We start from the raw sequence: 26,341 nt of genomic DNA, 5'->3' as shown, positions 1-26,341 counted from the left end.
AGCAAAGTAAGTGTATGCTGCACAGATATGCTCCCAGGAACAAACTGGTATTACAACTAAAATACATAAAAACTTACTGAATAATCAACAGAAAACTCACAGGAGAGACCCTGACACCCGAGGACTGAAAGTGGAGACCAGATAGAGACTGGTAGGAGGGGCCAAGGTGCGGAAGGGCTGGCCTGGCACCCACAGACAGCAACTGAAATCCTGGAGAGATATCTTAGCTGTGGGGGTGTGGGGGGTGTGGGGGGTGCCACTGAGAACTCTGGGATCTAATTCCCATGCTGGGCCCCTAGCAGAGAACATAAAACTGAGGAGGGTATACATAACATCTGGCTATGAAAATCAGCAGGGTGCTGTCTGCCAGAGAGTAACAGCAAAAAATTCAGGCATCCTCTTAAAGGGCCAACCAACAAAATTCTATGTGGAGCGACCCACCTTGTGCTGCAGCAGAGGGAGGGTGAAGTGGACTAGAGCTGTGAGAGCAGAAGCCAGGACTGGGGACTTGGGGGATAGAGCTTAGAAGGCTGACACCCCAAGTTTCCTGGGCAGAATCATTCCCTCAGGCAGTGGAGGACATCTATCCCACATACACATTTGCCTTGCCTGGAGGGAATAGTTGACACTCCCTATTGGAAAATACCTTGCCCTGAGGCTACTTAAGAAATTAAAAATAACAATTAGCCTCCAGGCAGAAGCAACTGTACTACCCTTTTGAAAAAAATAAAAACAAAACAAACAAAAAAAAACCCCTCTTACTATAGCTGAGAATGACTGCCTGGAGGGTAATTTAAGTCAGAATCCTATCAGTCTGTAGGCAGAGGCAGTCTCTGGATGCTTTGAGTCTTTGCCTGGTCTAATTAGTCAGAAACAGCCTTTAATACTGTCCTACATTAGAGATTAAGAGGTGTAGAGGACCTACCTAATGTAGTCACAAACCCAAACAGACAGCCAAAATTAAGAGACAAAGAAACAACCCCAAATGAAAGAACTAGAGAATTCTCCAGAAGAAGAGATAAATGAAGCAGAGATAAGAAATTTATCTGAATTAGAGATCAGAGTAATAATGGTAAAAATGCTCAACAGCATGAAAACAGATACAGTAACTATAGGAAAAGAACAGTTGGAGATAAAGAATGACATAACATAAATAAAGAACACATTGGAAGAAATACACAGCAGATTAGGGGAAGCTGAGGATTGAATCAGTGAATTAGAAGACAGAATTGAAAATATCACTCAATCAGAGAACCAAAAAGAAAAACACTTAAAAAACAGGAGGACAGCTTCAGGGAGCTGCGGGACCATGTGAAACGTAATAGTATTAGAATAGCAGGTGCGCCAGAAGAGGCGGATGGGAGAAAGGCATAGAGAAAGTGTTTGAAGAAATAATGGCAGAAACGTCCCTGACTTGGTAAAGGAGAAAGTCACACAAGTTCAGGAGGCACAGAGAAACCCAAATAAGAACCCAAAGAGACCTATGCCCAGACACATCATAATTAAAATGCCAAAAATTAAAAACAAAGAGAGAATCTTAAAGGCAGCAAGAGAAAAGAAAGCTGTTACCTACAAAGGAGTTCCCATAAGGCTGAGACCTGATTTATCATCAGAAACTCTACAGGCGGTAAAGGAATAGCATGAAGCACTCAAGGTAAAGGAAAGCAAGAATCTGAGACCAAGATTACTATATCCAGCAAGATTATCATTCAAAATAGATGGTCAAATAAAGAGCTTCGCAGACAAAAAAAAAAAAAAAAAAAAAAAAAAAAAAAAAGGCTAAAAGAGTACATCACCACCAAGCCAGCATTACAAGAAATACTAAAGGGATTGCTGTAATGAGAAGAAACAGAGAGAAACCTAGCCATACAGAATTAAAATGGCAATAATTATTGGCCATTAGAATCAATAACAATCCTAAATGTAAATGGATTAAATGCTCCAATAAAAATATTTAATACTACCACTTAAAGAACTAGAAAGAGAAAAGCCCAGAGTAAGTAGAAGGAAATAAATAATAAAGATTAGAATAGAAATAAATAACATAGAGACTAAAAACAAAACAAAACAAAAAAAATCAATGAAATCAAGAGTTGGTTGAAAGGATAAACAAAATTGATCAAACATTAGCCAGACTCATGAAGAAACAAAGAGAGAGGATCCAAATAAATAAAATCTGAAACAAAAGTGGAGGAGTAATCACTGACACCATAGAAATAAAAAGGATTGTAAGAAAATACTATGAATAACTATATGTCAATTCCTAGAAAAATACAATCTGCCAAAACTGAATCAGGAAGAATCAAAAAACCTGAATAGGCAAGTAACAACTGATGAAATAGAAGCAGTAATAAAAAATAAAAATAAAAAACTCCCAGCAAACAAAAGCTCAGGTCCAGTTGGGTTGGCTTCACAGGGGAGTTTTACCAAACTTTCAAAGAAGAACTAACAACTATACTCCTCAAACTATTTCAGAAAATCCAAGAGGAAGAAACACTTTCAAACTATTTTTATGATGCCAGCATTATCTTAATTCCAAAGCCAGATAAAGACACTACAAAGAATAAGAATTATAGGCCAATATTCCTGATGAACACAGATGCTAAAATCCTCAACAAAATATTAGCAAATCGCATCCAGCAATATAATAAAAAGATCATATACCATGATCAAATGGGATTTAATCTAGGGATGAAAGTCTGGTACAATATTAGCAAATCAATAAACATGATACATCATATAAACAAACTGAATGATAAAAATCAATAGATGCAGAAAAAGCAATCGACAAAATACAACACCCATTTTTGATAAAAACTCAGCAACATGGAAATAGAGGGAGCATATCTCAACACAATAAAGGCCATATATAACAAATCTACAGCCAATGGGCAAAAATTAAAACCATTTCCCCTAAGAACAGGAACAAGACAGGAATGCCCACTTTCATCATTCCTGTTAGACATAGTACTGGAAGTGCTAATCATAGCGATCAAACAAGAAGAGGAAATAAAAGGAATTCAAATTGGAAAAGAGGAAGTAAAACTGTCATTATTCACTGATGACATGATATTGTACATAGAAAAACCCCCAAAGAGTCCATCAAAAAACTACTAGACTTAATAAATGAATTTGGCAATGTAGTAGGATACTAAATTAACACCCAGAAATCTATGGATTTTTTTATACACCAATAATGAACTCACAGAAAGAAAAACTAAAAAAAAAAAAAAATCCCATTTATCATTGCAACAAAAATTAAGATATACCTAGGAATAAACTTAACTAAGGAGGTAAAAGAACTATACTCAGAAAACTACAGGATGTTGGAAAAAAAAAGAGATAGAGAAAGTCATAAACAAATGGAAGAATATACAATGTTCAATGGACTGGTAGGATCAACATTATGTCCATACTACCTAAGGCAATCTAAAGATTCAATGCAATCCCCATTATGATACCAACAGGATAGTTCACAGATCTAGAACAAACTCTTCAAAAATTAACATGGAATAAAAAAAGACCCTCTTTTTTTTTTTTTTTTTTATTCCATGTTAATTTTTGGAGAGTTTTTTCCTAATTGTTAAATAACTCAGCAATCCTGAGAAAGAAGAACAAAATTTGAGGGATCACAGTACCAGATATCAAGCTGTATTACCAAGACACTATGTGTTGTTGTTTTTTTTTTGTGTGTGTGTTTTGTTTTGTTTTGTTTTGCAGCACAATTTACAATAGCTAAGATTTGGAAACAGCCTAAATGCCCATCAGTAGATGAGTGGATTAAAAAACGGTAGTACATCTACACAATGGAATACTATGCTGCTATAAAAAAGAAAGAACTCTTACCATTTGCAACAGCCAGTTTGCAACAGCCAGTTAGAGAAAGACAAGTATCATATGATCTCACTCATTTGTGGAATATAATGAACAACATAAACTGATGAACAAAAAGAGAGCTAGAGGGAAAAAATATTTTAGAATATAAAGGAAATAATCCTGTTATTTGCAGATTTTTAATATTTCCTACAACTTTGTGATATTATTCTATGTTGGTACAGTTTTGGTAATATTATTATATTTAAAATATTTTTTCTTAAAATATTAATGTTTATTGCATGAAAAAACAAAGGAGGTCGTGCAGCTCTTATGGAAACCTAACCGCTGGTTAAAAGGGAGTGCTAAGAATGAGCCACGGGCTCTGGACTCTAAGGCTGAGATTAAGTAAGTACGTCAGCCCTTAAGGCCTCTACATTACCAGGGGACTACTAGTCCATGCTGCTCTGTAATCTTCATGATCCTCCTACCTCTATTTGGGGGGTTAGTTGGTAGTGGAAGGAATTTCTGAGCCTTCAAGTGACACTGTAAAACTCAACCATGTTTCTAATTTGGAAGTTAATACTCAAAATAGTAAGTTAGAAACACTGATCTCTACTTGCATAGGTTATTCCCTATTGGTTTTGTCTAGAGCTATGGATTCAAATGTACAACATCATGTTTTAGGTTAGGGAGTCTGAATCTAACCTTTGACTATAATGGAAAAAACAACAAACAAACAAACAAACAAACAAAAACAACCGAAGTGACAGTTACTGAACGGCTGAGACAGCTTGTGCTTGGAGGAAGAAAAATAATATGTATTCGTCTCACGGGAATGGAATCAGTCATAAAATCCCAAGCGATGACACACTTATCATGTGCTTTGCTGTCATTGCCAAAGAACTAGTGAAAATCTCTATGTGTCCCTTTGACTAGAAAACATATTCTTTGCTTCATTTCCTTTAGTGTATAAACACATTATTCACATCTTTCTTTTAAAAACTATATCCTTCTTTTTTGTTGACACAAGAAAAGCATGAGTACAAATGACCCTCTCTTAACCTGAGTATCATTTAAAACACTGTTGACCAGAAATGATAGTGCTGGTGGATGCCCAGTGATGTTTGGGGTATAGCCATTATGAAATAAAGCTAATTTCCATGAACTCTTACCTGGTTCCCATTACTACACCATTAAGTATCGCTGGGGATTTAGTGTGGAGACGGTCCAGCAACTCGGCACTCAGATGTGGCCACCGAGTGACTCATACGGAACATCTTTGTTTTCATTTAATTCCTATCAGTAGCTCATACTTCATTAGTCCCATGATGGACCAAGGCCTGGGTGGTGTGTCTGAGACCAGATCACAGCAGGGACGGAGCCGCTGGACTCCAGGCGGGCAGCAGGAGCAGCCAGCTCCAGGGCGCTTTCTGTCCAGAAAATGCCACAAGCCCATTTTGTGAAAACGGGCACTTTGCTGCTGGAATCAGTTTCAGGGTTTCTACTGTACTCCCCGCTGTTGGCAACCGGCCAGCGTCTTTGTCGATAAATGAGATATCGGAGAAGAGGTGTTCCTTCCACAAAGGCTCCTCATGCTGTAACCTCACGCTCCCTGGAGGCCCCAGTTCTGTGCTCATGGAGCCAGAGTAACCATCCACCTAAAAAGACTGGGCAGCTTTTACAAACCCGCATTGGGGATCCATGTGAAATGACTATGCTGTTCACGAAATTCTAAACTTCAGCCCAAAAGGGAGGGCTCTCTACCTTCCGGCACCCACCTGCTTACTTAAGCTCATCTTCACACCTGTTCCCGCTGCACAGCCCCTTTCCCTCCAGCCAGCAGGTGCAGTCTCATGTCTGCGAGCATGTGCATTGCTCTCCCACGACTTTACTCAATATACTCTCTCCCTGGGCAGTGCTCAGCTTTTCTTACCTCCATTTCAGGTCTAGTTAAGTCTCCATATAAGATTTTTCCTAATTATTGCGGCCTCTAACTTCTCTTTTCTGGTCTCCATTTGTATTTATATGGGAAGATAAATCACGGGAATATATTTTAAGAATTAAGAACAGGATATAACTAGTCTGACAAAATATTACTTCGTATGCACGTGCCTCTTACAGCTTCGGGTCTCCAGGAAACAGAAGGAGCTCAGTGTGCTTCTGTGGCAATAACAGTGAGGAATTTTGGGATGTGAGCATGCAGACTTGCATTTGCCCGGGAGACTTAAACAAAGCAAAATGTTTACCCAAGCTTCTACCTTAGAAAACCAGAAAAGAAGAGCAAATTAAATCCAAATTAAACAGAAGAAAAGGAATAATAAAAACAAAAGCAGAAATCTATAAAATTTAAAACAGGAAATCAACAGAGAAAAATCACTAAAAGTTGGTTCTTGGAAAAGATCCATAAAACTGAGGAGCCTCTAGCCAGGTCAACTAAGAAATAAAGAGACAGCACAAAAATTACTAATACAGAAATGAAAGGGAGGGACATCACTATAGATCCCATGAAAATCAAAAGGATAAGAATGTAATGAAAAGCTCCATGCCCATGAATCTGACAACCTAGATTAAATGGATTGATTCTTTTAAAGACACCTGCAAAAGAAGAAAGAGACTATCTGAACAGGCCTATATCTATTAACAAAATTGAATCAATAATTAATAAACTCCAAAATAGAAAGCACTAAGCTCTGATGAGTGAATTCTGCCAAAACTGGTGAATTCTACCAAACATTTAAGAAATTGTAATTTAAGAAATTATGCAAATTATCTACACTCTCCTTCAGAAGACAGAAGCTCATTCAATGAGGCTAGCCTTATTCTCATACTCAAACCTGATGAACACAATAGGAAAAGAAACTATACAACAATGTCTCTCATGGAAATAGATTTAAACATCCCCAACCAAGTATCTATAATAATAAAAGCGTAATATGCTAATTAGACCAGATGACCTTCCGGAGGAAGCCAGGGCTGCGAGGGAAGCCCGGGACCCGGGTGCCTGCTGGCGGCCAGAGGGAAGCCCGGGTCCCGGTGCCAGAGGGAAGCTGGTGCCAGTAGCTGGGGGAGGGAAGGTCTGCTCTTGCACGAATTTCGTGCATCGGGCCTCTAGTTAGCAAATAAGACCAAGTAGCTGTTCACACCTGAATGCTGCAAAGCACATCCATCAGTAAACAGGGAACTTCGCTGACTGATCAGACCATACACAGAACTTGGCTCCCTTATTTACTACCTCTTGGTGGGGCGAAAAGGGATCTTATAAACCATCGGTTCACAACATAAGGATTTATATTTAATTGTACCCTAGTGCATTTCCTTAGAAGCAAATCAACCTCTTAAGGTTAATTAACATCACAAATTAGGTGTTGACCTTAAGTAACACCTGTCCTCCTGCTACAGTAGATCCGTTCCTATGACGCAACATGACGCAATTTTCGCCGTAAGTCGGAACCCACCTACATAAGCACCTACGTCACTCACATGGAGCACAGACACAGCAGTAATGAAGTGGAACAGTAAAAAAATTTAAAGGGAAGATAACAATTCCTGACCTTCACTTGTGGTAAATAAATAATAAAAAACACACAGCACATATGTACATACATCGAAATGAGGGAACTTTTTTTTTTTAAATATAGTAAATAAATGGGAGATGGCGACATAACCATGAAATGACATACACTGAGTCCGATGTAACCGAGGACTGCCTGTACTAATACACCAACGGCAGCACAACCAACATCTCAATTTCCATTCCATCCGCCTGCTGCTTGGTAGCCGGAAAGCTACAAACTCTATTTCCCAACTTTTACAAAGCAGGCTCCGCCATTAGACGGCTTCGTGTGAAATCTGCAAGAGACAGGCAAGACCTTCTAGGCTGTGGCTGCTGGCCAGCGAGCGGGGCTGTGCTTGCAGTGGCGGCCTCAGCCCTCCCTGACTCGTCTTCATCCGTGGCCGTGAGGGGCAGGTGAGTCAGCACTGTGGCTGCGGTGGCACCAAGACCGAGGCCTGACCCTGGTCACAGGACAGTGATGTGGCGTGAGATCAGGGACTCTGTGACACCCTGCCCTTCTCTGGTCTCCTCTGTAGGAAACCCCTTTCTTATTGAAATCCCACGAGGGTCTGTTTTCTATCCTGAGCTCTGCTGATTCAGTCCTTTATCCAGGTTGTCTCATCCAGGGCTTAGTGTGAAATGCCCTTCTTTCTTTCTTCTTTTCCTAATCCTCACCGAGGATATTTTTTCCACTGATTTTTAGAGAGAGCAGAAGGGAGAGGGAGACACAGAGAGAAACACCAAAGCGAGAGAGACACATTGATTGGTTGCCACCCGCATGCCCCCAACCAGGGCCGGAGCCGGGGTGAGCCTGCAACCAAGGAATTTGCGCTTGACCAGAATTTAACCTGGAACTCTTCAGTCTGCAGGCCAATGCTCTATCCACTGAGCCAAGCCAGCCAGGGCTGAAATGTCGTTATTTCTATTCTGCCGGCGGGGAAAGTGAGTCTGAAGCTGAGGGCAGAGAGGGTGGCTGAGCTCTGGTACTACCTCGTGTGCTAGGGTTTCCTTACGGCTGAGGGAAGCCCAAGGGACACAGTAGCATGCAAATGCAACTTTAAACTTTTGATTTACCTTTGAACTCAAGTTCAAATCAAGTGCAAGTTATGAAAAGCTCAGCTCATTTCTCTTTCTAGTTGCCACTTGTGTCAGCTCATGGACTTCGCACCCTGGGAGCAGGAGTGCTGCTCTTTCAACCTTTCCGCTTAGTCAGAACTAGAGAAGTCAGGCTTCCCCGGGCCCCGCGCAGCAGGAGTTTCAGCTTCAAGTCTGAGTGAAAAGAGGCTTGATGTCTTCGAGCAGTACATTGTTCCCAGCCTTCGAGAAAGAATGTACTGCACCTCTGTTCACAACCAAAGGAAAGACAGAAGCGCCAGCAACTCTGACAGTGACAGCCACAGCCAGCCAGCCGGCTCCCAGGCCATAAAGACAACCCAGCCCCGCTGGGCAGGAGGCTGGAGCGCCACACACAGCCCAGTGCCAGGCCAGCCACTCTCCTCTGAGAGAACAAGGGGGTTAAATGTGAACAGGAGCCCCTCCAAGCCTAGCAGCATGAAGAATTATACAGAGAAAGGGGAGTAGAGCAGGACTTGCAATCTCTGCTTCGCACGGTACACAGAAAACACTAATTCTCGTGTGGCTCACGGGGGCACGGGAGGAAGGCAGAAGGATGGCCTGTCTCGGGCATCCAGCCTCAGCTCCCTTGTGGGGAAGCCTGAGCTGAGAGAAACACAGCAGCTTTATAACCAGCCACACACCAACACCCAGGGCACGGCAGGCACCGGTGCACTTACAGCATTTACACTTAGACGTGATCTGGTTACTCCTTCCCAACGGGTCCCCTTCGGTCCACTTTCCACTTTCTACACAGCAACCAGGAAGCTCTCTCAGAAAGCACAGACCTGACCATGTCAGCGCCCAGGGGAAACCCGATATTCGTTAGCAGAGGGACAGCCCAGCAGGCCCTGCCTCCCGTGTCCCCCCCACTGCGTTCCTGCGTCAGCACTGCGGTCTGGGCCTCTCCTTCCCCAGCTGACATGGAACCAATTGCTTCAGGTCCCATTCAAATGCCATTCCCTCCAGAAAGCTTCCCTGACCCCCTTCTGGTCAGGTTCCCCTGGGGACCTCACTCCATCTCACTCCACAGCTCATGGCGGCTGGAACTGGCCGCTTTGTGGTCACCTGGTGACTGTCTGCTTTCCTCCTTAATCGAGAGGCTCAGGGTCCCCGCTGTCCTCAATGCCCCCCGCAGCATCGCAGGCCATTTATGAATGACCACTACGGGAATCTGACCCTCCTGGTGCAGAGAGCCGGAAATCCTCCACGGTGCCGGGTATGTTTGTTCAATGGAGGAACGTAGGTTTGGTTTTGGCTGCACAGTAAGTCCTCACGTAGCATGTCCACAGGTTCTGCAAGCTGAAGCAGAATGAAGCTAACGGTGCCACAGGCTGATCCATACAAAGGAGTTAAGCTCCTAGGCCTCCCATCACATTCTAAGGAAACGCCACTGAAGGAAACGACATTATGTGAGAACCTGGTGCACACAGGCATTTTCCTGGCAGCTTCCATCTTTGAAAGGACATAGGTCTGTATATTGAATTTCTTTGTGAAATATGGACATGGAAAGGCTTTGCTTCAGTCTAATGAACCAACAGTATGGTCGTTCACGTGAAACCTTCCGGTGCAAATATTCTGGAAAATGTTTGGGTGGTAGAACGCTTAGAGAGCTAATAAAAGCTTTAGATGTTTTTTGTTTGTTTGTTTGTTTGTCCCCACCCCTCCAAGGAAATGAATGTATTCACAACAGTTTGCAAACAGTCTCAGGCAGTTAGTTTATGAATACATTTCAAGCTCCTAGATATGTATAAATCAGTCACTTCACGTGATCCTGGGCCACTCTTCCAAGCTCATCTGCCATTCTCCAATGTCCTTTTAAATTCTAACATGTCAAACTGCACGTGGCTCCCCAGCAGGCACGGCTTCCTCAGCCTGCAATGCCATCCCACCATCACTTAGTCAGAGCTGGTACCTTCTTGGCATTGTCCTGACTAGGCTGCGCGCTGGAAGTGGGGGCCCGGGGAGGCTTGGCCTCCCAGCACTTGTGTCCTGATGAGAAAGATCTATTTAGCTCACAGTCCTTCCCAAAGAACATCAAATCCTGTGAGCGCCCCCTGGTGTTTGGAACAGTGAATAGCACAAACAGGCCTTCCACAACTGTATGCGAACTTGAAAGGGAAGGACCAAACGTTAAGGATGGTAGGAGAGCTAGATCGCAGGGAATCCGCAGAGATCCCTCGGGGGAGGAAGGCAGGCTGCAAGGCCAGCAAATAAGCAGAGGTCCGCAGTGGATAACTGTCAGCAAAGGCTACTAACACAGGAGTCGCGTAAAGTTATTTTATCCTTAAAAAAAGCGAGCCCAAGGTGTCAGTGTCACTATGGGTGTCGATTGCAGAAAATTATCAGGGAGCAAGGGCTCCTTTGTCCGACTCTGAGCGCACACACTGCGATGCCCGGAGGCCCGTGCTTTACGTTCTTGTCCTAGGAGGACGCAGCAGACGCGCGCTCCCGGGAGCAGAGCGCACTGTAACGGAAAGTTAATGTGTGCCAGGCAGAGCGGGGAACTTTGCACAGAAACTGTGCTCAATGATGTCCCAGCAAAGGCACTATTTGCCACCTTAAACCTCAGCAGTTACTCATTGACGGAGCGGATTGCGCGGCTGGTGACTCTGCGGCTTGTGCCAAGGGGCCCAGCGGTTATCATGGGGGGCGGGGGGTTTATACCCTTCACACAACAGGCTATAAGCATGTGCGTACGAGCTCTCAGTGTGGAGAGAGGGTCAGTGATCGGGACCAGCCCACCTGGCTTTCCTGATGCGGTGCTCTTCTCTCGGGTCAGGGTCCCTTGCTGTCCTGGGGGCAGTTAGAGCTGCACAGGAGGCAGGGAACAGATGCTTCCATGAAGAACGGTACCCCCACCCCCTACTGAGAGATGTCACACTTTTGTCCATTCCAGCCCCCACTCCCACTCAAGCCACTGTGGGAACCGAGATAGCACGGATGGATGAGTGGACGACACGGAGTGACGGACGGGGAAAGACTGAAACCACCCGACAAGACTATGCTCAGAGATGGAAGCAACCTGGATGTCCATGGGAATTTAAAAACAGAACTTGACTTATGTAGGAAGAGTTGTAAAGCCCTTGGCTGTGGCACACAGTGCACCCGGGAGGTGACCTGGGCCACGTGATGAGGTCGGGGAGTGATGGAGCCTCCAGGAGAGGGAGCACCAGGTGAGACACACAGAACCTAGCTGTTCCGGAGAAGAGTACCGATGCTGCACAGAAAGGAACATCTGAGGCTTTTCAAAGAAATCGGCCAGCATTTTCCCAGACAGACCTCCCGCCCACGTCTCCACTCAGAGACAGAAATCTGCATGCCACATGGATTTGGGCCAACTAGTCAGCAAAACCAACGTGCTTATCAATAATCACGTGACCATTGCCCTGCTGATGGTGCAGAGCCTGCTACTGAGAGAGCTCTGAGGAACAAACAATTTTATGTTTAATCTAAAACGGAGGGGGACAAGTTCATGAATAAAAGTAGAAGCCAATGAGGATGAAATATAAGTAAATAGCCACACATCCTAGCTATTTCTGAGGGAGGACAACTATTCTGGCTCAACAGCCTGTAGCATTGTGCCCCCAAGCTGAACTGTCCTGCTCTCACCCAGCACTGCCGCAGGCCCTGGAGAGTTCAGATTATAACACGGAGAGGAGAGGAGAGGAAGGAAGAGTGTATCATGGATGATCTGGGCTCCTCTCTACTGTGTGACCTTCGGGGGTGGGGTGGGGGAGGGGGCGGGTAGGGAGAGTGTATCCATGGTCCGGGCTCCTCTCTACTGTGTGACCTTGGAGGGGGTGGGGGTAAGGAGAGTGAATTGTGGATGATCTGGGCTCCTCTCTGCTGTGTGACCTTCGGGGGGGGGTGGGGGGTGGGGTAGGGAGAGTGTATCATGGATGGTCCGGGCTCCTCTCTGCTATGTGACCTTGGAGAGGGGGGTAGGGAGAGTGTATCATGGATTGTCTGGGCTCCTCTCTGCTATGTGACCTTGGGGGGGGGGGGGGAGGCCGGGTAGGGAGAGTGGATTGTGGATGATCTGGGCTCCTCTCTGCTGTGTGACCTTGGGGAGGAGGGGGGGGAGGGAGAGTGTATCATGATGGTCCGGTCTCCTCTCTGCTGTGTGACCTTGGGGAGGGGGGGGGGGGAGAGTGGATTGTGGATGGTCCGGGCTCCTCTCTGCTGTGTGACCTTGGAGGGGGTGAGGTAGGGAGAGTGGATTGTGGATGGTTTGGGCTCCATTCTGCTGGGTTCTGCTGTGCGATTCTGGGAAAGTTAACACCCCATGCCTCAGTTACTGATCCAGAAATAGGGTAATAATATCTACTCCCCTGAAAGTCACATATGTTAACATATGTAACACATGTAGAACAATGCCTGGCACATGGTAAGTACCCCTAAAGTTAGCCAATATTAACCCCATACACATACATAAAAACATAAAATTAAGAAGCAGATGACATGAAGGAATTAATACAAACCAACTTCCCAGCACAGCTATCCTTTACACTTAGCCGCACACTGGATCAGGTTCCTAGCTTGAAGTAAACATGTGTCCAATATAAGATTTAAAAATAGTACCCACGGCACTTTGGGCTTCACTGGTACTTGCATCAAGGAAAGAATGCGTGGCCTTTGCTGGCTATGACATTGGCAAGACGTGGGCGCTACCTTATGGCTAATGGGATGTCCAGGTGAACCGGGAACGGAAACGGCCCCTGTTCATCACAGGTACTCACAGCTACCTCGCAGAGCACCATCCGGTGCTATCTGACAGAGGAGGCCTGAAGGCCTTTCCAGTTTCTTTAAGAGCTTTCCCTCACCTGCACACCTTCTTACGCATTTGTTCCGCAAACACGGCCTGGCACTTCCTCTGTCAAACACCCCCTTGTTTTCCTGTTCAAACAGAAACGTCCCTCGCTGTCTAAGGGGCAGAGAACAGCCGTGGGCTTAGCAGCCTTCCCTCTGAAACCAGAGCAGGAGGAGCAGCGCTGCTTTCTGAACGCGGAGGAGGAGGGACTTGACCAGGTCGCTGAAGCTGACTTCTGTCCCCGCTGGAAGGACTTTAGTCACTGAGAGTTACTTATCGAGGCGGCTCACGCTTAGTCATGGCTGGAAAACGAGGCAGCGTGCACCCAAAGGCAAGAGTCCAGGTCAAAGTGCAGAGTGCAGAGGCCAGCGCCCCCCTTTTCCAGGGAAAGGAAGGGACGCCGCCCGGGAGGCGGCTGAGCTTTATCAGATGTGCCAGGTGAAGTTCCTTCAGAAACTCCGTGCTGATGGGAAATACGGGCGCTCATGAGCACGCTTACTGATTTGTTTTAAATAATATTTAACCCAGAGAGGTTACTATTTTAGTTACACATTTCTGTCGATTGCTAGAAGGTCATACTTGGTTATAATACAATCTTATGTAGCATAGATTATATAGTTCTGAGATGAGTCAGTATTAACTTCTTTCTAGTTGGTGCCTCTGGGTTCCTTCATGATTCTTAATCATCTTCATTAATTATTCATTATGTATTTAAGCCCTCCACAAATACTGAAACTCTGAATTAACACGTCTGCGCTGGCCAGGCCTCTGTCCCCCGGGCCTCCTAGGAAGGCTACCGTGACCCCTCCTGCTGCCTTTCCCCTGGCTTACCACTCCCCCCCTGCTGACAGCCATGGTCAGTGTGCCTCCTGCAGACCCTGGTCCCGTCAGTCCAACTGCTCTTCAGAAACAGTGACGTCACGATGCACCTAATCTCCCCACCCCGCACCCTAAGGATCACCCCCAGGCTCCATTCTGTGGTCACCCCTCTCCCAGGCTGTTTCACACCTGCCCCTCTGTCTTTATTCACAGCTCCTCGGGTCTGACATTTTGAAATGGGGACTAGCGATGTGGTGCTCACACCTTATACTACACCCTCTCCCCGAGTCCGGGAGCTCCTGTAACCTCTAGACCAGCGTCTGTGCAGCAGAGTGGACAGTCACAGTGTCAGTCACGGTGTGGGCAGTCACAGTGTCAGTCATGGTGTGGGCAGTCACGGTGTGGGCAATGGTGTGGGCAGTCACAGTGTCAGTCACAGTGCCAGTCATGGTGTGGGCAGTCACAATGTCAGTCATGGTGTGGGCAGTCACGGTGTGGGCAGTCACGGTGTCAGTCACGGTGTCAGTCATGGTGTGGGCAGTCACGGTGTGGGCAGTCACGGTGTCAGTCACGGTGTCAGTCATGGTGTGGGCAGTCACGGTGTGGGCAGTCACGGTGTCAGTCACGGTGTCAGTCATGGTGTGGGCAGTCACAATGTCAGTCATGGTGTGGGCAGTCATGGTGTGGGCAATCATGGTGTGGGCAGTCACAGTGTGAGTCACAGTGTTAGTCATGGTGTGGGCAGTCACAGTGTCAGTCACAGTGTGGGCAGTCACAGTGTGGGCAGTCACAGTGTCAGTCATGGTGTGGGCAATCACAATGTCAGTCATGGTGTGGGCAGTCACAATGTCAGTCATGGTGTGGGCAGTCACGGTGTCAGTCACGGTGTCAGTCACAGTGTGGGCAGTCACGGTGTGGTCAATCAGTGTCAGTCATGGCGTGGGCAGTCACTCTGGTGGGTTCTGTAGAAATCATACACATGTCAGATTAAGTTGGGCTCTGCCATCAAACTTATGAAATAGGTCGGAATCACAGAGGCAGGTACCCATTAGCCTCCCCATCACCACCTTCACTTCAAGGATTCGAGTAATTCCTGTCTCCTGTAGGTTATCCTTCACACCCATTAGTCTCTGAGGCTGGCAGCTGTGCCATCCAAAACAACTTTGGAAGCTCTGCTTTTGGCTATACATGCTGTGACCTTCTTTCAGGCTACAGAATCCTCCCGGGGTGACCGGGATCCTCCCCTGGGTGACTGAATCCTCCCCAGGGTGACTGAATCCTCCCTGAGGTGACTGAATCCTCCCCTGGGTGACTGAATCCTCCCCTGGGGTGACTGAATCCTCCCGGGGTGACTGAATCCTCCCCTGGGTGACTGAATCCTCCCCTGGGGTGACTGAATCCTCCCCTGGGTGACTGAATCCTCCCTGGGGTGACTGAATCCTCCCCTGGGTGACTGAATCCTCCCCTGGGTGACTGAATCCTCCCTGGGGACTGAATCCTCCCCTGGGTGACCGAATCCTCCCCAGGGTGACCGAATCCTCCCCTGGGTGACTGAATCCTCCCTGGGTGACTGAATCCTCCCCTGGGTGACTGAATCCTCCCTGGGGTGACTGAATCCTCCCCTGGGTGACTGAATCCTCCCTGGGGTGACTGAATCCTCCCCTGGGTGACTGAATCCTCCCTGGGGACTGAATCCTCCCCTGGGTGACTGAATCCTCCCCAGGGTGACTGAATCCTCCCCTGGGTGACTGAATCCTCCCTGGGTGACTGAATCCTCCCTGGGGTGACTGAATCCTCCCCTGGGTGACTGAATCCTCCCCGGGGTGACTGAATCCTCCCTGGGGTGACTGAATCCTCCCCGGGGTGACTGAATTCTCCCTGGTGTGATTGAATCCTCCCTGGGGTGACTGAATCCTCCCCAGGGTGACTAAATCCTCCCCTGGGTGACTGAATCCTCCCGGGGTGACCGGGATCCTTCCCTGGGTGACCAAATCCTCCCCGGATGTCTTGGTGTGTTGATACAAGGCCCATGCTAACTCTTCAGCCCATCTCCTGCCATTTTCTCCCTCAGGGTCAAGCTCAGAGCTTACTAAGCTATTTTTAGATCTCCAAGAGAACGCTGCTCTTATCTTTGTACAAGCTGTTCCTCTTTGACGAGGTACTAGTAAAAATCACAACTCTTCCCTCCAGATAGAAACTAGAACTGAAGATAAGCTATGCGTATGGGTGTGTGTGGAGGCCCGCGCTCACCGCAGCGGCAGAGCCATGCCGCCAGTCTCAGTCTCTCTGCAACTGTCTGCTCTGGTTAACGCAGCACCTGGAACCAGAACCCGTGCAGAAACAATTACGCAGCCAAATCCAGATGCTTTTGATCACCTATATACACATGAAATAGGTTATATATTTCTTAACCTTTTATATTATAACCACAAACATGATATAACCAAAGGACAGAATATTTGAAAAAGATAAACAGAGTCATACTTGGGTCATTCAAAAAAACAGTGACCACTCCTGGAAGATATGCTCCACGAGGGCAGAGCTCCATGTATCCTGTCTACTGCTGTGTTTTTAATTTTTTTAAAATGTAAATACCTGGCCCGGCTGGTTTAGCTCAGCAGCTGAGCATAGAGCCAGGAACCATGAGGCCACGGTTCAATTCCTGGTCAGGCACATGCCCAGGCTGTGGGCTCCATCCCCTTTTGGGGGCGTGCACGAGGCAACCAATCAATGTGTCCCCCTCACATTGATTTTTCTCTCTGTCTTTCCCTCTCTCTTATACACTCTCTCTAAAAATCAATGGAAAAATATCCTTGAGTTAAAATTAAAAAATATACATTGAAATATTCAGAGATTATGGGGCATTATGTTGGCAACTTAACCCCAATGTTTATTTATAAAAAAGTTTTTGTATAGCCGAAGCCGGTTTGGCTCAGTGGTAGAGCGTCGGTCTGGGACTGAAAGGTCCCAGGTTCGATTCTGCTCAAGGGCATGTACATTGGTTGCGGGCACATCCCCGGTAGGGGGTGTGCAAGAGGCAGCTGTTCGATGTTTCTCTCTGATCGACGTTTCTAGCTCTCTATCTCTCTCCCTTCCTCTCTGTAAAAAATCAATAAAATATATTTAAAAAAAAAAAAGTTTTTGTATAGTACTTGCCACTCTTCTGTAAGTTTGAAATTATTCCAAAAGGAAAAAAGGTGGACTCTCTAAGGGTGGTCTGAACATCAGATTTTAAAAGTGGCCGAGGTGAGTCTACCATGAACCAAAGCCTCTGCTACAGGTCAGTCTCCATGACCATCATTAAAGGAAAGCTTCCATACTGCAGCCTGAGTACATGAACCATAACTTAAGTACCCAAACCCTCCCCACTGTCCCTCAAAAATGACTTAATGAGGAGTTTTCAGACGCCAGGCAAGACAGATCCCTTCCCGGGGAGTGTGACGGCAGGCACCGCGCAGACCTTCATTTGCAGGACGGGGATCCAGGTCAGAGAGATGAGTAAGCGCCGGGAGCAGAGCCATGCCCACTGCTGGCTGCGTTGTTGGGCTGGAGGGAGCGAGGGGCTATGAGCACACATGGTCCTTTCTCAGAGGAGGAAGGCCAGCTGACCCGCAGCCATGCACCCTGTCTGACTGTAATCACTGCAATTCCTCCTCAGTGACACCGCAGCCGGCTCTCCCTCCGCAGCCCCGCCGCCTTCCTCCTTGGGTTAACTCTGAGGAGTGGCATTCTGGGGCACGTTGTATGGAACAACCCATGGCTTTCAAGCCCTGTGGCCACATCACTGGCACCAGCCCCTGAGGAATCCATTTTCCTGGAGCCTCACGGAAATGGGCGTTGACACTTTAAAGTGTGGCCATTGGAAAAACTAGTATTATTTTATTACTAGTTAAATTAGACCTTTCCCATGCACACTCTCTTGAAAGCAGAAACATAAGATTTTCAGTCACTACCGACAGAGAATTGAGACACCCCAGTGAAAGGACAGCCTGGCCTGTGTCCTCCTGTAGCCGCTGTCCTAGATGGCTGTGTCACTGAGAGGCGTCCAGAGAAGCCCATCTCCTGATTCCTGCTGAGACCCTCCACGACCTCTGACACTTACAGTGAGCTCAGTGCGAACAGCGGAAGGGTTGAGCTGCTTTGAAATCCTGGCGCAATGTCAGCAAGGAAAACCCTCTGTGTGGTTTGTTATGTGGACAAAATATAAATTGAAATCCAACTTCCTGGACATTTGGCACAAGCGAGGCTCAGGAAACATCATGAGGGAAAGACTGAGGGTAAACTGCTCCCTTCTTGCCACAGCCACGGGGAGCCCCAGCCCAGTGCCCCCGGCAGCTCTTGCATAGGCTTTGTGATGGGAACTGCCTTTCAGAAAGGTCCTGGACTGGGCAGTGAAGGTCGAGGTCACCTACAACTAAAGAACGCTCCCTCAGGACCAGCATGCATGGGTACAAATGTTACCTGTCAGAGCTCGTGTCTATGTCACGCCGACCTGCACTTTGAAGACTTGTGAGCAGATAATTCTTCTGGCCTCCATGTACTGTTCCACTGCTTGGCCATTTAAAGCCAAGTAAGCTGCAACTAGCTGAGCCCTGACTAAGAGAGCAGTGCTTGGGGTATCAGCATTCTGTTCCGTTCTATTGATAAGAGAAGTGAGGCCTGGAAAGAAAAAGTGACTCACTCACCCGAGGTCACAGAAGCTATAAGTCACCAGCCACAGGACTGGAGGCGGTGAGAGCACCAACTTCCACTTTCTGTATTGTGTTTTATATTTGCAATTAAATGATAAATGATTTTTATCATTTCGTAAATGGCTTTGTAAACTGCAGGCAGTAATAGTCTAAATTGCATGAGCAGGCATGGGAGTACTTGGGTAGCATTTTTTAATGGGCATACATTTTATGATTAATAATGTTTCAATTTCGCTGAACAAACACTCTCTAGTCAAACCTAGACTGCAGGTCCTAAGCTATTAGAAGGTGAAGGGAGGGTACAGAAGAAACCAAGATGGCGGCTTAGGTAAATGCCTAACTGCAGCCTCACACAACAATTTCAAAAAAATACAACTAAAATACAAAATGGACATTACTCAGAACTACAGGAAAGTTGACTGACTGGAAATTCTACAACTAGAAGGAAAGAGAAAATCAGAAGGAAAATCAGAGGAGCTGTAAAAGCCTAAGGTATGGAGACATGGTGTGTGCGCGGGGAGAGGACTGAGCTGGAGAGGAGGGGGCACTGAGTGCCTGGCTGGCATTCCCTAGTGGGAAGGAGATAAAATTTCTGGACTGTGCTGGGCGAGACCCTGGGGACCCAGACACATACGGAGGGAGTCTGGGCTGTAAGGTGGAAACCCAGGGGAGCGGCAAAAGACAGTCCCGGAGGCGTGCACATTGCATGCAGAGGACGGACTATTGACTCTGCTGCTAGATTGCCCTAGCGGGAAGGAGACAAAAGCTCTGGACTGTGCTGAGCCCCAGCTCCGACTGCACTGAACCCCAGTTCTAGGCCAGACCCTGGGGATCCAGGCTCATACGGAGGAAGTCTGGGCTGTAAGGCGGAAAGGCACTGAACCCCACTTCCAACCCCACTTCCAACTGCACTGAACCCCAGTTCTGGGCTCATTGGGGGATAGCCTAGACTGTTTGGTAGCGGGCGAAACTAAAGGGCACCTTTCTCTCAGAGGTGCTTACAGCGAGTACCGAAGGACACTGAGGCACACTGAGACTCAGGAGCCTCATAGGGCGGGGCTAAGGGGAAGCCAAGCCTGTAGGCTCCACCTGAAACTCCACCCCATCCAAGCTGAGCACAGAAACTTTTGCAATTTTCCAAGTCTAGTCGAATAAGGCTGTCTCCTGGCATTGACACAGCTAATCCTCACAGCCAATTGGCCTGGAGGTCAGTTCCTCCCAGGGATACCAACAATAATCAAGACTTAACTACAACAAGGCTGTACACACAGTCCACAAAAGGGGACACCAAAAGTGTCCACCTCAGGTAACTGGGAGACTGAACCACTGAACCATATAGGACACCTAGCACATAAAACCACCCTATCAACTCAGGGAAGCTGTGAAAATGCCAAGATAAGGAAACAGATCACAAGCAAAAGAAATGGAGGACAAAAAGCTTATGAGGTTTTTCAAGAATTTCCTAGAAAAGGCCGATAAAATAAACGAGACCTATGAGGATATGAAAAGGGATCAACTAGAAATAAAGAATACATTGTCTGAAATAAAATAAAATAAAAAAACAGAATGGAAAGAGCATAGAACCCCAAACAAAAGGAATCCAAAGAGGACCACACCAAGACACATCATAATTAAAATTCCAAGAGCAAAAGACAAAGAGAGAATATTAAAAGCAGCAAGAGAAAAGCAGTTAGTTACCTATAAAGGAGCACCCATACGATTGTCAGCTGATTTCTCAACAGAAACCATGCAGACCAGATGGGACTGACAATATTCAAGGTGATGAATAGCAAAAACCTACAGCCAAAAATACTCTACCCAGCAAAGCTATCACTCAGGATCCAAGGCCAGATAAAGAGCTTCACTAATTAAAAAAAAAGCTAAAGGAGTTCATCACCACCAAACCAGAATTATATGAATTGCTGTAGGGGGTTCTTTCAGAAGAGAAAGAAGATTTAGATAAAAATTATGAACAACAAATATATAACTATCAACAAGTGAATCTAAAAACCAAGGGAATTAAAAAATCTGATGAACAATATTAACTGGTGAATATAATAGAATCAGAGGTATGGAAGGTGAGTGAACTGACGATTCTCAGGGAAAAGGGGAGTGGGGGGAGGTGCGGGAAGAGACTGAACATAAACTGTGCACCTATGGATGATGACAATGGGGGGTGGGGAAAGGGCAGAGGGTGGGGTGGGAACCTGGTGGAGGGGAGCAATGGGGGGGAGGGGAATGAGGAACATTTGTAATAATATGAACAATAAAGATTTATTTAAAAAGAAGAAAAAAAAGAAGGTGAAGGGAACAGTCCTAAAATAGGTGGGAATTTAAAACCAATACTTACTTAATTCTTTGGGTAATTAAGGTTGACGTTTGTACCATTTTTACATTTTGGGAGTATGTCAGTATTTCATACCAGGGTTAGATAAGATTTTAGTTTAGATAAGATTTTAGCCAACTTACACCCTGAATAACAGGAGAAAATCTTAGTGGAGCCAATGAAGTCCTTCTCTACAGCAACAAGAACAAACGCTGGTGGGAAGAAAGGTGATAGGCTGTGCCAGGCTCTGCTGGCATAAGCGAGGGAGGGCAGGAGGGGCCTCTATAGTCATGTCACTCCCACACTAATCACAAACACAGTGATGTCAGCCTGGTCCCCCTAGCATCCTGGGGGTGGAGTAAAGAACCTGACAGACTTGTGCAAAGTTCACACGGAGGAATAAGTTAAAGAGAATAACCAAGAAAACTTTCTTAAAGGGTGAATTACTGCAGTAGTAAAGTAGTATTTTTCTGGCACCGACCAGTGGAATAAAACGGAAAGTTCAGAAACAGGCACAGATGTGCATGGGCATCAACCAACGAGAAACAGCAATGAAAGGAAGCACTGATGAGCAATGTGGTAACACTGACTGGATCTCTCCCTCACTCCACGTGTCCACACAGGTGCCAGGTGCACTGAGCATTTCAACGCAAAAAAAAAAATTAAAATGGGGAAGGCTTCTCTATATATGATTTCAAAGGTAGAAATAAAATAAGATTGTTAGATTTGACATGAAATAAAAAATAGTAAGATGTCTTATGGAAATACTTTTTCTGTCCTGTATATTACAACTAGAGGCCTAGTGCATGAATTTATGCATCGGTGGGGTCCCTCAGCCTGGCCTGCATCCCTTGTTTTGGCCCGATTCCTGGGGGCAGGAATGTAATAGTGCGCGAAGCAGCAGGCGGCTGGGGAGGAGCCCCGAGCGTGGGCAGGGCACCGTGCTGCTCCCACTTATCCCAGAACTGCTGTACCTGCCACTGCTGCCACTCACTTGGTAGTGTTACTGTGGAGGCAGGAGAGGCTCGCACTGCTGCAACTATGGTTGCCAGCCATGAACCCATTGTCTGGTGCCCATCCATCAGCTGAGTGGCACTCCTATTGTGGGAGCACACTGACCACCAGGGGCAGCTCCTGCATTGAGCATCTGCCCCTGGTGGTTAGTGCGCATCACAGCAACTCATCCTGTCTGGTCATCCTGTCACTTAGGCTTTTATATATATAGATTCCTTAATTTAGCATTTGTCTTTTCATTTTATTAGTTCCTTCAGACACATAAAAAATTTTTAAAGTATAAGAGAGAATATCAATCCTTTCCTTAAAGTTTCTGTTTGGCCAACAAATGACTTTCTTAAACCCAAACCAGACCAATTTTTCTTATAGTAATTCTTTGTTTCTTATTTTATGTTAATTAGCACGTTGAGTGCCCAGACAGTCACTGGTGACTGACACTATACTTTCTGTCTGGAAGATAAAACAGGCTGGGCGTTTAATGTGTTAACCAGAGGAGAGGTCAGAATATGGCTCTGTTCTTACGCACTGTTTGAAGATGTTACTTAACCCCCCTGAGTCTCAATTTCATTTGCCTGATAAAACAGATATAATACCAACTTATTAGAGTTGCTGTGGGATTCCTAGAAATAATTTACACGGAGCACTTACAATGGCAGAACCCGATAGAGTCAACGAACAGTAGCTATTTCTTTTAATGCTCTCACATTACATATTAGACTTCTGATTTCATTGGTAGATTTCCATGACTAGCCACTTATAGTGATATTTTCACCTGACTTTAAAACAGGTTTCATACTAGATATTTAATTAATTCTGTAGTTTTTCACTTTTTAAATTATTTTTAATCTTTAAATATTTAAAAATATTTAATATATGCCAGTCAGAAAAATAACAGTTCTTTGAAGGCTGTCCAGTTATAAACTACCTTCTTGATTTATAACTGGACAGCCTTGGTCTTTTAAAGCTGCAATCGGAGGTTATCAGATGACCAGTAACAGTATCACGCAAGGATATTAAGAGGTTCTTACACACCAGGACTGCTGAGCGTATTCGTGAACCTGAGCTCCAAGCAGGTGTTTCTGACTCACCTCCAGCAGCCCGTCCTCTGGCAGGTCGGTGCAGTGCACGGCGTTCTGGATCTTGGATTTGCCGAAGACCGCTCGGAGGGTGCAGGGACGCAGATGCCGGGCGATTTCCTGTTGAACACACATGCACAGATGGGTCAAGCCAGCCAAGTGGGGTTGGTAAGCAAAATGCCAGCATTTTAACATGCTGGAATTACTTTTTTATGGAATACATGAATACATTGAGGAGACTGATTTTTCTCGGAAACAGCATGAATGTATGACAACTTTTCCTGCTGATGGACATTCAACCAATTTATTCTTTTTTCCTTCCTCATTTTATTTTTTTTATCCCCCCCCCTCCCATACATACCCTCCCTCCCCAGAGTTTTGTGTCCATTGGTTGTACTTATATGCATGTTATCAAGTCCTTCTGTTGATCTCTTATCTCCCCCAGATCAACTAATTTATTCTTTTCCTCCTCTCCTTCTCCTTCTCCCTCTCCCTCTCCTACTTCCTCTCCTTCACTCTTTTCCTCTTCCCTACACACACACACTTTCACACATACACACAAGGTTGCACAGACAGACATTCTGCATTCTTGGATGAGATGTGGTGCAAATGTACAAGAGTTTTTCTGGAACCCTAGGGCACATGAGTGTTCAATTTTACTAAGCACTGCCAACCATTTTCTTTTCTTTTTTATAAAGTATTTTTATTGATTTCATAGAAGAAGGGAGAGGGAGAGAGAAATAGAAACACTAATGATGAGAGGGAATCATTGATTGGCTGCCTCATGCATGCCCCCTATATGGGCTCGAGCCTGCAACCCTTGGCCGGAATCGAACTCGGGACCCTTCAGTCCACAGGCCAATGCTCTATCCACTGAACCAAACTGGCTAGGGCCCAACCATTTTCTTTATTGTTTGTAACAATTTGCCCTCACCCACCCATGCACAAGAATTGCCACCACCCACATGAAAGCCAACCGCTGATGCTAGGTGAGTTTAACGTTGCCAATATGGTGAGTGTGAATAGCATCATGGCCTTGAAAACTAAAGAAGCTGAGGTCTTTCATATACATCTTCTTCTGTAAAGTGCCCATTCTTGTATTTTCTCCATTCCTCTAGTGCAGGGGTCTTCAAACTACGGCCCGCGGGCCACATGCGGCCCGCAGAGGAGTCTGATCCTGCCCGCCAGGTTTTTTGGGCAGTGAGCGCAGCCGAGGTGTTACAGTAGGAATTAGTAGTTCATATAGTCCGGCCCTCCAGCTCTCTGAGGGACCGTGATCTGGCCCCCACTTTAAAAAGTTTGAGGACCCCTGCCTAGTGGGTTACTCTTTTTCTTTTGAATGTTATTCTTACTATATTCTAACTTTTACTTTTTATCAGTTATATATGATGTGAATATCTTTTCCCAGTAGGTAGCTTGCCTTTGGGTTTCTTTAGTGTGTTTTCTGATGAACAGAAATAATTTTAATGAAATTAAATCGAGCAGCAGTGAGGCCTCCTGAGGTCAGTGGTCATGGAGGTGAGGGGTCACTCAGGTTCTCTGGGTTCCCAAACCACGTTGCCTGGTATAATGTATTGTGCTTAGATGACTGGTACTGATGAAGCATAAAGGCACACATAGCAAGTGTTCACTTCACACTGCTGTTAAAATTCAGGCTTTAATTTCGGGTAATTTTTTTAGGGAAATACTGCAAAATATTAGCTATGCCTAGGAAAGTAAAAAATACTGAAATACTAAAATGAAAGCTCATTGGATCCTCACAGACCATGTCCCTTCCATCTCCTGGACTCCTGCTCCTCCCTCTTTTCAGATCCCATGATGAAAACCATCCTCAGACCCAGGCACCACCCTTGATGAAGCCAAAATGAGTGTCAGACACATGAAAGCTACACCAAGTACCGGCATGTGATTTTCACTGAATACCACAAATAACTGTTCAGAACTTATCGCAGCATGTGTGAGGGGTTTAAACAATCTTTCAAGCTCTACCTCATTACCCTCATATTCACCCCCCATGCCCACCTGCCTGCTCAGCCCCAACCCATCGAATGCTTGGTCAGTGCCCAGCTCATCACAAGCACTAAAAAATCAGTTCAGGTAGTCCTGCAGCAGGAGGAAGTGTTCTGCTTGAAGAATGACCTCTACATCTGAGAGGTGGAAAAATGCACTAAGTAGAATCACAGTGTCAGTCACAGTGTCAGTCACGGTGTGGGCAGTCACAGTGTCAGTCACAGTATTAGTCATGGTGTGGACAGTCAGAGTGTCAGTCATGGTGTGGGCAGTCATTAGCAAATTAGCAGATTAGCAAAATGCTGAAAATAAGGAAGAGCAAGTGTATGTAATTATCCTATTGCTGTGTGCATTAAAAAGAACATTATTGTTTATTGAATAACTCGAGGCCTGATGCACAAAATTCATGCAAGAGTAGACCTTCCTTCCCCCAGTTGCCGACACCAGCTTCCCTCTGGCATCCTGGACCTGGGCTTCCCTCGCAGCCCCAGCTTCATCCAGAAGGACTTCTGGAAGGACATCCAGTCTAATTAGCATATTATGCTTTTATTATTATAGATAGGTCTATTCAACTGATAAAATATATTATAAAGTCATTCTGTTTCAGTTCTCCATATATGGGAGCGATATGCAAGAATAAAATGACCTTCCACTTAAGAAATGAATTAAATTGAGCCCAAGCTATTTCAGCTCAGTAGATTAGACTGCACATGTGTCAAACACAAGGCCCGCGGGCCAAATCCAGCCCGCCAGGCCTTGCAATGTGGCCCGCACCGCGCTGTCATCACTGCACTCCGCTGTCAGTTTATGACATTGTCAGTTTATGACTGTTCAGCAAACCATTCGGCCCGCGATTTAGGCTGGATTTTAGATTTTGGCCCCTTCTCTGATTGAGTTCGACACCCCTAGATTAGAGCATTGGCCTGAGGACTGAAGGGTCATGAGTTCAATTCTGGCCAAGGGCATGTACCTTGGTTGCAGACTTGATTTCTGGCCCTGGTCGGGGCGGGTATGGAAGGCAACCAATTAACATGTCTCTCTCTCTCATCGATGTTTCTCTCTCTGTTTCTCTCCCTCCCTTCTATTCTTTTTAAAAATCAATGGAAAAAA

At 45.8% G+C, this 26,341-nt stretch overlaps 1 protein-coding gene across 1 annotated transcript in view; it reads right to left on the bottom strand.

The window, feature by feature from the left end:
• Nucleotides 1–26,341, bottom strand: part of NME7 (NME/NM23 family member 7) — a 99,535-nt gene that overhangs the window by 14,764 nt on the left and 58,430 nt on the right. Inside the window, exon 11 of the mRNA XM_084867126.1 lies at nt 23,234–23,341. Coding sequence (XP_084723252.1) covers nt 23,234–23,341 — 108 coding nt within the window. The remainder of the gene's footprint in view (nt 1–23,233; nt 23,342–26,341) is intronic.

The sequence above is a fragment of the Pipistrellus hanaki genome, assembly GCF_964339955.1.
Source record: "Pipistrellus hanaki genome assembly, chromosome: 18".
In the NCBI taxonomy this organism is placed as follows: domain Eukaryota; kingdom Metazoa; phylum Chordata; class Mammalia; order Chiroptera; family Vespertilionidae; genus Pipistrellus; species Pipistrellus hanaki.
The sequence above is the reverse complement of the archived record's forward strand: the minus strand, read 5'-3'. Positions and strand labels throughout refer to the sequence as shown.